The sequence below is a fragment of the Scyliorhinus canicula genome, chromosome 19, assembly GCF_902713615.1.
Source record: "Scyliorhinus canicula chromosome 19, sScyCan1.1, whole genome shotgun sequence".
NCBI classification, from domain to species: domain Eukaryota; kingdom Metazoa; phylum Chordata; class Chondrichthyes; order Carcharhiniformes; family Scyliorhinidae; genus Scyliorhinus; species Scyliorhinus canicula.
Window position 1 is genome coordinate 26,801,034 of NC_052164.1, and position 12,290 is coordinate 26,813,323.

The 12,290-nt window shown below is 44.2% G+C and overlaps 1 protein-coding gene across 1 annotated transcript in view; it reads left to right on the forward strand.

Moving 5' to 3' along the window:
* Positions 1-12,290, forward strand: part of LOC119954216 (neurabin-2-like) — a 385,075-nt gene that overhangs the window by 333,901 nt on the left and 38,884 nt on the right. Inside the window, 1 exon segment of the mRNA XM_038779251.1 lies at positions 11,736-11,891. Within this exon segment, the coding sequence (XP_038635179.1) occupies positions 11,736-11,891 (156 nt within the window).

The following is a 12,290-nucleotide window of genomic DNA, read 5'->3' on the forward strand; positions in this document are numbered from 1 at the left end:
CTTGAGGTGCACCACTCCATATCAGACATTGGGCAGGCGACGGGTCCCAAGTTTAGCTCAACCGGAGCAGGAATTGAACCTGAGCTGTTGCCACTATCCTGAACCACACGCATGCCTCCTGGTCAACTGAGCTAACCAGTGCCTCAGCAATAATGGAGTAGTGTGTATATTAACCAAACTTAGTGGGAGAAAATATTACAGGAGTGCGGGGAGCAGGTGAAATTATATTTTTGTGGTCACTGTTATGTCAACAAACATCTGGGTTCCCTAAGATCATACATGTTTGGTGTGATGGCATTTATATTATATATCATTTTAGATATGAAAACTCAGTTGAAAAGTAACCTGATCATGAAAGTCTTTCAGCAGGCTGGTCTTTTTCTGTACAGAATGATGGGCAGTAGCACACAATACAAAAACTGATTTTTAAAAAATCAAATGCAACGTAGTCCATTTTGATTTTAAAGAAACATGTTTTGACTGGGAAAAGGCTGGGTGATCAGAAAGAGTTGATGAATTTGAGGTTTTAGGTTCACAAGGTCTTAAAAGCAGCATGAGGGCAGCACGGTAGCACAGTGGTTAGCACAGTTGTTTCACAGCTCCAGGGTCCTAGGTTCGATTCCCGGCTTGGGTCACTGTCTGTGCGGAGTCTGCACATTCTCCCCGTGTCTGTGTGGGTTTCCTCCGGGTGCTCCGGTGTCCCCCCACAATGCAAGGATGTGGAGGTTAAGTGGATTGGCAGCACTATATTGCCCTTAGTGTCCAAAAACAAAAGGTTAGGTAGGGTTATGAGGATAGGTTGGAAGTGTGGGCTTAAATGAGGTGCTCTTTCAAAGGGCCGGTACAGACCCGATGGGCCGAATGGCCTCCTTCTGCACTGTAAATTCTATTATTCTATCTCCAATGGAGCTGTGCTTTAACGTGGTAGGTGCTGAATGTAAAAGATGAGATGCAATGGTGAATTAATATAAAATAGGAATTTGACCCCAGTAGAAGTACCATGTGTAGTTTTGGACTCCACAGCATAGGAAAAATGTTGAGGCAATAAAGAAGCCACAGTACAGATTCATTGGAATGCTCCCTGTTGTGAGGAAATACAACAACAACTTATATTTAATGTATTAAACAGTCCCAAGATACTACACGAGAGCATTATAAAGGAAAAATGACACTGAGCCATATAGGGAGTTTAGTGGTCAAAGAATTGGAGTATAAGGAGTGTCTTAAAGGAGGAAATTGTGTGGGGGGGGGGGGGGGGGGGGGGGTCAAAGTGAGAGTGTTTCAGAGTTTATAAATACAAAAGAATGGGACGACATTCCTCAGAGCAGAGAGATTATTGGATAGGACAGAGTAATAGAGACAAAGTGTCTCCAGCAATTGAGGGGTCAAGAATGAGGGATTATAACTTTGAATGAAAGCAAGTTTAGCCAGGAGAGCAGGAACTTTACTGCACAGTTTTGAGAGGCTTTGAACTGCGCCAGTTAGTGGCTAAAGAAGAGACATTTTAGAATAAGTTAGATAGATGGTTGAAGGAAAAGGGATAAAGGGACTAATGAACAGCGCAGGACGTGCAATTGGGACTGAGCACGATAGCGGAGAAGAATATTTCCGAGTTGTAATTTCTACGTAACGCATTGAGTATGCACATTGTGGTGCATGGAATTGCTAAAACCATTGAGAGATCAAATTGTTAAGTAGCGACCAAAGGAGAATCCCAGAAGCTCAAATTTGTTACGTAGAATAAGGCTGCAAAAGAATGCCTTCACTGTCAAATACAGCCAAAATCATGCTTCAAGCAACGCCATAGAATTATAGAATTTACAGTGCAGAAGGAGGCCATTCGGCCCATTGAGTTTGCACCAGCTCTTGGAAAGAGCACCCTACCCAAACCCACACCTCCACCCTATCCCCATAACCCAGTAACCCCACCCAACACTAAGGGCAATTTTGGACACGAAGGGCAATTTAACATGGCCAATCCACCTAACCTGCACATCTTTGAACTGTGGGAGGAAACCGGAGCACCCGGAGGAAACCCACGCAGACACGGGGAGAATGTGCAGACTCCACACAGACAGTGACCCAAGCCGGGAATCGAACCTAGGACCCTGGAGCTGTGAAGCAATTGCGCTAACTACAATGCTACCGTGCTGCCATGTTCCACTGCTTCCATGTTTTTCCATTCACCATTTGAAGCCTCATAACTGATCATTGCATTTTCTCTTCTGAACTGCGTTGTAGGATTTAGAATTATTTTCATACGACATGGACAGCACAGCCAGTGGCTTTCTCAACAACAATAACAATAACAACAATGGCTGCCTATTTGTACAGGTTTGTGGTATTGGGTGTGCTGTTGGATTGGAAAACAGTGCATGGTGTGGTCTCTCCAATTTGATTTGGTTTGCCCTGCTTTGCTTTGGCCAGCTCTTACTCTCTTGTGTTTCCGCTCCTGTAGACATGGAAGGTTAGAGAGATTAGCGCGGCAGACAATGGAACTGCCCAATTTCTATATCAGTGGCACCACCGAATTTCCCAGTACAGCCAGCTAACACAGCTAGCACCATTTTGATGTGGTTCTGCCAGAATGCCTACCTGCATTAGGTAACTGTCCTCTGGGAGAGGGATGAAATTGGCTGCCAGAGATCTTTGACATCTGTGGCAGCAGAACAAGGCCCACTTCCTCCAGGGCATGTGATGAGGAGGATCAGGTGGATCGAGATGGGCAGACTATTTCTCCCACAAATGATTGTCCACCTTTTGCAGAACGCTGCCCTCCAGGAAGGTGCTCAGAACCATTGTTGGAGTTTGCTGTTTACTTATCCGTATCTTCCTTTTAATTATGGAAACCTCCATTTGTGAAGATGTGTACACAAAAGAATATCCCAAAGAAGGGACACACTGGATCAGCTCCCAGAGATTCTGGCCCCTTACCTCTCAGAACTGCCTGATATCAGGTAACAAGGCCAGGGGAAATCTAGTCTTTCAAGCCTTTTTTCTGTCCATCTGTGAATCGGCTTTTCAGTGGCTGAGAAGGATCAGGAGCCCTTTTTTTATAAATTAGAACAGTTAATTATGGTCGGGTCACTTACATTATGTATTTTGTTTGGCTATTTGGAAGTAAATTGCAAATGCTGATGTCTTCGCCAAGAAAATTCTGCTGGGGGAATTCTTCACATTTATATATTTTTGGGCCATATATATTTCTAGCAATTCTGTGGAATGGAACACAATTCCTCTTTCAGAAAATAGTGTCAAGATCATTATCAAACACTAGCAGGTCATGTATAATGTAGGCCAGGCAGAGTAAAACTCCTCCCTCTCCATACTTACAAACCTATGCACAACTTACCATTTCCTACTCCAAATGTTGATTGTTAATTTAAAGCCTATTGTGAACCTTATCGAGAGCCAGATTGAAATGGCCCGAACTCACTTTAGTTCCACCATGACAACTGGCGCAGGGAGATAGAAATTTACTCTGTGCTGGCTTCTCACGTGTCCAAGAAATGAAGGATCACCTCGCCACTCGCTCACACCATTTCGTCCCGCACAGGAAGTCATACGGATGATTTTTCCTTGCGAGCCCCCCTGCCAGGCGCCAGACAGGTGTACCATACCTGAGGTGCACCATGACTATTATAGGAGCTGTAACCAGATTTCTGGGCAGAGGCTGCAGGAAAAAACAGCTACAGACCTCTCGGCCATTGGTTTTGGTGGCAGAAGATTCCTCTGTAGAAGGAAGAAGAGGACTTCACCTTCAATTACATTTCATCTTTGGAGTGTTGCTCAAGACCTGTAGTGAGCCTTTTGGGGGACAGCAGAATTCCTGAGGCAGTGCTGTGTTAGTGGGTGAAGTGATGGAGACCAACGGTAACTAAATGTTCTTTGCTGCAGCTGGGGGCCTCAGTCTTCCATAGATGCAGCAAAGACCCCAAGAGAGTCTGAGAGGGCGAGGTAGAACATGATTTCTATAATAGCAATATGTATAGACATAAAATTCCATGGACGTAAAAATCAATAGAGGTGTAAAAGGGGGCTGCCAAATCATTATCTTCCATTTTCTACTATTGCGTGACAGACCCTTTTGGAGATGAATTCATTTGTACAGTTGAGGTAACACAGGCTTAATAATCTAATATATAAATGCTCCCGTACACAGTGAGATTCATAGGCCGCAATATTTGCAGGGGACCCGGAAGAGGCGACGATATAGATAGGTTGAGTTTGTGGGCAAAAACCTAGCAGATTGAGTATACGATGGGAAAAATCTGAAGTTGTTTACTTTGGCAGGAAGAATAAAAAAAGCAGAGAATCACTTAAACGGAGAAGGACTGCAGAATTCCGAGGTGCAGAGGGATTTAGGCATTCAAGTGCATGAGTCACAAAATGCTAGTGTGCAGCTACAGCAAGTCATTGAGAGGAATTGAACATAAAACTAAGGATGTTATGCTTAAGTTATACAGGGAATTATTGAGGCGGCAGGTGCAATTCAATGGACTGAAATTAAACTGTTGGGCACATTCCGCCGAGAAACATCGTACTATCCAAGGCCTTTTTTTTGGCCTTGAGGAGTTTCTCCCAACCCCGGCCGCACTTGAGTGATTTCCTGCTGGCATACATCACAGGGCACTGTTTTGCCTGGTATCCTCAATCTTCACCTCCCCTGGTTTTTTTGGGACCCTCCCCCCGCACCCACCACAAACCTTGGGGAGGTCCTCGGGAACCCTCCTCAGCCCCCAACAAGTGGCAAGGCCTTCCAGGGCCAGACCCTTGGCATTGCCCTTTGCCACCCTGGCAGTGCGAGGGTGGCCAAGATAAGTGCCAGTGTGCCACATTGGCCCGTTGCAGACTACCCAGGGGACTCCAGTGGCCTGAGAGAACCCCCAGCTGATGATCCACCAAATGTGGACCATTACTAACTGGCGCCCTGGTGAGATCTCCCAGACGCCCGACGAGTTCCGGGTGCCGGGTGAATCCGGTGGTACGATGACTACAGCTTTACATTTCTATGCCCCTGGATCCTTCCCAGCCACCAACAGGAATGTTTGCTAACGAAGTGTACCATCTGCACACTGACACCACAAAACAAACTATATCCGGAGAAACAACTGCGTCACTTTCCCAATGTGAAGGGAACTGCAGCATAAGATGGCGCAGCAGCAGTTTTCCAGATGGCTGATTTCTCAAAATGACGCAGATTTGTCGATAGCACACATATTGGAATATTGAAACACATATTGGAATAAACAACAGCTCCATTCCATTAATGTCCAGGAGGTGTCCAGTCACAGGAGCTGAATCCAGCAGCTCACTGTCTTGTTATTTTGGTAGTAGCCAGGATGCTTTCATTTTGTTCTGCTCCACAGTCCCTACATCATTTGAAGACAGCAGGATTCCCGCTATAGTTCAAGCTGCCAACACCATTTGAGAACCCTACGCACAACTGCTTGTAGAGATGCAATCTGGCTCCTCGAGCTTGCCCCACAACTCAATCAGCTCACAGCTAACCTTGTGCTGCAGCTATACCTTCCTACACTATCTCCTTATTGCATTAACAAAAAAATCTATTGATCTCTGCACTTGAATACACTCAATAGCTGAGTGTTCACAGGTCTCTTGGGTGGAGAATTCCGAAGACTCGCAGCACTTAGAATGATGAATTTTCTCCTCACCCCAATCAGGCCCTGTATTCTGAGACTATGACTCCTGGTACTGGACCTGCCAGCCCAGAGAAACATCCTCTCAACATCTACCCGATCAAATTCCTTCAGGATTAGGCCACCTCCCATTCTACACCTCGTTTACTCAAACTCTCCTCATGGAACTATCCCTTCACCCCCAGGAATCAGCCTCGTGAACTTTTATGCCATTCTCTTTCAGACAGGTATAGCCTTCCTTGGATAAGGCGACCAAAATTGTACACAATACTCCAGGTGTAGTCTCACCAGGACTCCACATAATTGCAGCAAGACTCCTTTACTCTTAGGCTCCCAGTTGTTTGCAATAAAGATCAACATGGCATTTGCTTTCCAGGTTGCTTGTCACACAATGATTTGATGTGCAGTTAAAGTTTTCAAGTCACTCTTCGAGGACAGCAAAACCCACCTCAAAGTGGCACAATCCCGTCACTGCCCAGATTTGCTGCAATTCCCATTCTTCACCCAACCAGGAACAGAGAAGAAAAATCTGAGGGAAGGCACAGCACTGTTCGCCCAAAACGCAAATATATAAAATAAAAGCAGGTGGCAAACTTAATTACTTAAAGTGACCAAAGCTAAGGGCAAACCATTCAGCAATTTGTGATGTTATTTGGTATATTTAGCATTGAATTTTCTCATTATTCCATATATTTGAGACATACGTCAGGGATGAGCCAAGCTTTGCGGCATTTTCACCAACTTTATACCTAAATGTGAACTCATGTGAATTGAATGACTCAATTCAATTGTCGAGTACAACTGGAATTAAATTTCCCCCTCAGGGCACAGTAAATGCATTCTTGTGAAAAATGAGTCAAATGTTGTGTCAACGGGGATCTTTTGCTGGCACCTAGTGGTAAAGTAAAGAAGGTTCTTCTATATTCGCTATGCCCAATGTGGTTCAACTGGGGATACTTTATTGTTTCAACCAGTAAAACTCAATACCTCGAAAAAGAATCTGCACACCAATTTTTTTTTTAAAGTGTCAAATACTGCATCCTAACACTCGCACTGCAACCGGGAGCAAAGAAGCACACCATGTTCTGACTGCATATCCTTAACCTTTCTGTTAGTGACTTCAAAGGAAATCCGTCGCTGGATTCACACCACGCTGTGAACTAAACAGACTTGGCACTGACGAGCCAAATTAAATTGTGTACTTTCAGTAGTATTGTAATGATAATGGTAGACTGGGAATGACAGTATGGAGATATAAAAGTTATATTGGTTGAACGAAAAGTGGAAAATGTTCTAAACAGCAGGTCGCGCAACATCGGTGGTGAGAGAAACAGAGCTAATGCTTTGGTTGCTGCCTTAAATAATCAGTTGACGCGAGCTACTTTGTGCTTTAAAATGGAACACTTTCTATAGCCTGGAGAACTCAGAGTGTAAAATAAACCGAAGGGAAGAAGCTAATTCCTGCTGATAGATTTTATGGTTTGCTGAATGCATTAATTATTTGGAAGTTGCAGTTGGGATGTTAAATCAATGCATTTGAGAAATATGGAATAACTTCTCATACAAAGTCCAAGGATGTGCAGGTTAGATGGATTGGCCATGCCAAATTGTCCCTTAGTGTCCAAAGTTGTGCAGGTTAGGTGGGGTTATGGGGCTAGGGCGGGGGAGTGGGCCTGGGTGGGGTGTTCTTTCAGAGGTTTGGTACAGACTTGATGGGCTGAATGGCCTTCTTCTGCATTGTAAGGCCTCTATTCCATGCAAAGCTTATTGCTAATGAATGTCGTGTAAGGTTGGAGCAAAATAAAAAGTACCACTGGAGATTGTGCAGCAAATTTAATTAAAACTGAAAACTAAGAAAGAAAATATATATTCGTTCTGAACATAATGGCCCAGATCTTCATGTCCCTGTCCATGTCGGATTGGAGGCACAAGGGATTTAGAAATGGCAGGCAGGGCCCGATTTTGGGATCCCTTACCCTATTCCTGTCTTGTGTGATTTTTATTATCCTTGGATAAGGGTGATCACTACATGAAGGTGGGGCCACCCTTGCTTACTGCATTGTAGGGGTGCACATTTTAGAGTCTAAGCAATTCTAGTTGAGTTAGGCAGACATTTTCAGAATATGTGGTTCACAGCTCCTTAGAGGAGTTCCTCTTTCTACCGGTATGTTCAGAAAGTGTTGCCACCCTCACGTTTCATATTCAGATGGTGTATGATAATTTAAGTAAGTATTAATGCAGTAAATGATCATGGGGCTTTGTTCTTCAAAGATTAAATTGCTGTTAAATTGACCAGAATTGTGAATGTGTTTAGATGCATTAGATTACTTTCTCAAGTGGAGAAAGTGCTCTCCTGAATGCTACAGAATAGTGAATGTACTATGAATGTGTGTTGGGGACCTTATGCTTTGATCTTCACATTGATTTAATGTCTTGACATCTACTGAACCTTTGAACCAGCCTTTCAGTATCCATTTGATACAGAACCAGTGAGCCTTGACAAGTCTTTGAAATGCCCATGAAACTTTCTAAATAAACAAAGGCACTCAAAATTCCACTGAAAGAAAATCACCCCATGCAAGCTCATAAAAGTATCAGTCAAATATAGCCAATCATACTACCATACAAAAACGATTTAATCCTACTAACACCTCAACCTTGTCCGAACAAATAAAGACATTGAAAATCACTGAAAGGCAGATAGAGTTTACAAGTTCATAAATCTTTCAACTATATAAAGCTAATATTCCCCTCTAGAGCTGTGTAAACAAACCCATAGAGAGCTGAATATATTAGTGGGTTTGAAGATCAGCCAAGCATTCGTAATGGGATTCCATCACACAGCTCTGTTAACAATGGCTCTAAAGCTGAATAAGTGGAACTTTTGAAGATGCTGAACAGGTGGCTGAACTGTCAGTAAAAGAGGGCCAGACATCTGGAAGTGGCATGGGTTCTGTGGAGTTGGAGGGAAAATGGGTGATATGGAGGGGGCATGGGTAGTGTGGAGGGAGAATGTTGGTGATATAGAATGGGAATGGGTGGTATAGAGGGGTGACAGGATGTATGAGGGATCATGAAGTGTGGATAGGAGAGTGAGGGCTAGCCATGAATATAACTGGGACAGTGTGTTAATGGAAAGAGGCAGGTCTTCTAATTTGCCACCTGGGCCTTCACAGCAACCCCAGGCCTTCTTTGAGAGGCGGCGGGCCTATTTCCAGCACAACCCCATCTCTTCTGGATGAAAATACAGCCGGCGGGTGCTGCCAGGATGGAGGCAGGATTGCAGAATCAGGAAAATGTCCAGCTCCCAATTCCCACGTTGAAAACAAAAATCCGGTCCAATATTTTGAGTTTGAGTAAAGCTATTGACACTTCTCAAACTCTCTGGTTGTTATCCGCTTCTTGTAACTCCTTTGGAGCATAAATTCCCTCCAGTTAAATATTGGGAAGACAAGAACCTCTTATCTTGGGTTTCCTGCCAAAAATCTCTGTTCACCGGTTACCACCCCTGCCCTGGCAGCTATCTGAGGCTCAACAAGAATGTTCGTAATCTGATTGTTCCTAATCTGCTCTTTCCATTCACATACCCTTCCTATCAGTAAGATTGCCTACTTCCACCTTGGTAATATTACCCACCTCCATCCCTCCCCCAGCCCATCTGCTAAATGCTCATTCATGCTTTTGCTACTTCCAGACCCGACTATTTCAATATTCCTCTGGCCAATCTCTTGTCTTACAACCTCCATACACTCGAACTCATCTAAACCTCTGCTGCCCATATCCTGAAACGTGCCATGTCCCGTTCACCCGTCACCCCCGGCTCTTGGTCTTAGAACTGCTTCGAGTTTAAAATACCCATATTCCCGTTCAAATCCCTTTGTGGTCTCGCCTCGCCCTACCCCTGTAACTTCCTTCAGCTCCATAAGAACACTTTATTCCTCCAATTCTGGCCCCTTGCACATCAAAGATTTCCTTCCCCACCCTCCATTGCAGTCTGAATTTTCAGCTGTCCACACCCTGAATTATCCGCATAAAAGCCTTTTTTTAAGCTGCTCCCTGCAACCTATATCTTATGACCAGGTTTTTGATCTCTTTCTTAACATCTCTTCCTGTGGTTCAGTGTGAAAGTTTAACTGGTTTGGTTGTGAAACACCTTAGGATGTTCTGTTATGGTAAAGGTGCTTTATAAAGATAATTTTGTATGATTGTAGACTGAACAGCCTTTTGTCATTTGTGACTTTCCCAGTGCCCTGATCCTTTCTGAGAAATCGAGCCATAATGGCCGTTCTTTCTGCTTGCCTGTGCCAAGAAATACTGAAATTTAGTAGCTCAAGGATGTCTTCATTAATTCACCAGCTGTTATTGATTCAGCTCCCTGATGGGGAAGTGTTTGTAACTGAGATTTTTCTAGATGCTTGGCAGGGGTGAAGCAACCTATTGGGTTGCTTTGCAACACCAGGTGGGGGGCTGTTGCAGGTAAAGGGGCTATTCAGGTGCAAGTTCTTGTTGTTGCCGTGGAAACCTTGTTTAATTTGCGGCAATCGCATTGTGTCAAAATGACTAAACAGCCTCGGGAGAAACAGGATGCTGCCTTTTCGAAAGTACTGAAAGACAAATGGTTTTGTGGTCTTAAAACACTTAAGACAATGAAATTCCAGCCTGTGTGCATGGTGACAATGTAATGAAATTTCTAGAAGGGGAAGTCTTTCATTAATATTGAATGACTCAAGCCTGTAAGGTTGCTACTTCAGGCACTTCTAATTTAGCATGGTAGGCTAAAACAAATCGCCTTGAGATCTACATTCAATCTTGATAAATTGCTGGGAGCAGAGAACATAGAATAGACCATAGAATCCCTACGTGTGGAAGGAGGCCCTTTGGCCCATTGAATCTGCACTGACCCTCTGATAGTGCACCTTTCCTAAGCCCAACACACCACCCCGCCCTATCCTCATTACCCCACCTAACTGCACATTTTTGAACACTAATGGGCAATTTGTCATGGCCAATCCACCTAACTTTTATTTGATTTGATTTATTATTGTCACATGTATTAATATACAGTGAAAATTATTGTTTCTTGCATGCTGTACAAACAATGCATACCGTACATAGGGAAGGAAGGAGAGACTGCAGAATATAATGTTACAGTTATGGCAAGGTGTGGAGAAAAGATCAACTTAACCTGTCCATCTTTCGAGTGGTAGGAAACCGGGGCACCTGAGGAAAACCCTCACAGACATGGGGAGAACATGCAAACTGCACCCAAAGTCAGAATCGAACCCCTGTACTGGCGCTGTGAGACAACAATGCTAACCACTGTGCCACCCCCATATATAGTAGATTCCTAGATCAACATATTTTATGTAAGAATAGGATGAACTACACGTGACCGAGTGGTCACCTAGCAAAAGAAAATCACGTGTTTCACTGATTGAAACTGGATCAGCAAAGTAAGTACAAGAGGTGCAGCAAATGTATTTCATGTGTCGCCCTTAACAAATGTGCTGGTGCCGCTTAGGGCGTGTCTCGTCTGCATTTTCCCTTTTCTGCATGAAAAGCAGGCGGGTGAGACTTTGGGGGTGGTGGCAGCTCTGAAGCGAGCACAGGAGGTGGTTTGTGGAGTGGACAGGGCAAGATCTGTGCATCCCTGCTGGAGTTGTGACCAAACTCCAGCAAAACCGACACCTTTCACTCCACTTTCCACTTAATGAGCGATTCGAGCAATCAATATTTCTTACACATCTCGTTGGGTGTGGAGGAAAGGCAGAAAGAAATGAACAAAGAAGCGCAGAAAATGTGTGCAGTGGACAGAAAGATTCTAATCACATCCCATTGCATTGTACGCTTTGTTCTCCCGTGTTCTTTGCCTTCCCGTTTATCAAAATGCATTTATCTTGAATAGACATCGAGTTGGAGCTAATGTGCGCTTTAGACAAAGCCTGACAGATCTAATATCTGCCATTTGACATTAATATCCTTTTCCCAGTAATCTTCCCCTCGTTTTCCTTCTGATTGATTTTGTGGGATGGGGAAGGAAAGTGCTGTTCATAAACTGCCTAATGTCGCCACCAGACAGGAGAGTATGCGACAGATGAAGAGGAGGAAGAGATGAGCCCTATGTTCGTGAACAATGACATGGCCATTGAAGTTTTCGATCTCGCAGAGAATGAAGATATGCTTTCGCCGGTGGAAATGGATCCTGAGAAGCTGGTGCATAAGTTCAAGGAGGTAAGAGATTTATCAACTCTCTCAGCATTCTGCGTTGTTACATTCATTTTTATTTTATTAACCTGGTCCGGATTTGTTTCCAAGGACGGCACGGCGGCACATTGGTTAGCACTGCTGCCTCACAGAGCCAGGGACCCGCGTTTGATTACCGCCTCGGGTGACTGTCTGCGTGGAGTTTGCACTTTCTCCCTGTGTCTGTGTGGGTTTCCTCCCACAGTCCATAAAATGTGCTGCTTAGGTAGATTGGCCATGCTAAATTGCCCCTTAGTCTCCAAAGGTTAGGCAGAGTTTCGGGGATAGGGCGGGGGAGTGGGCCTAGTTAAAGGGTGCAGACCCGAAGGGCCGAATGGCCTCCTTCTGCCCTACAGGGATTCCATGATCTATGATGACTTTCCTTTT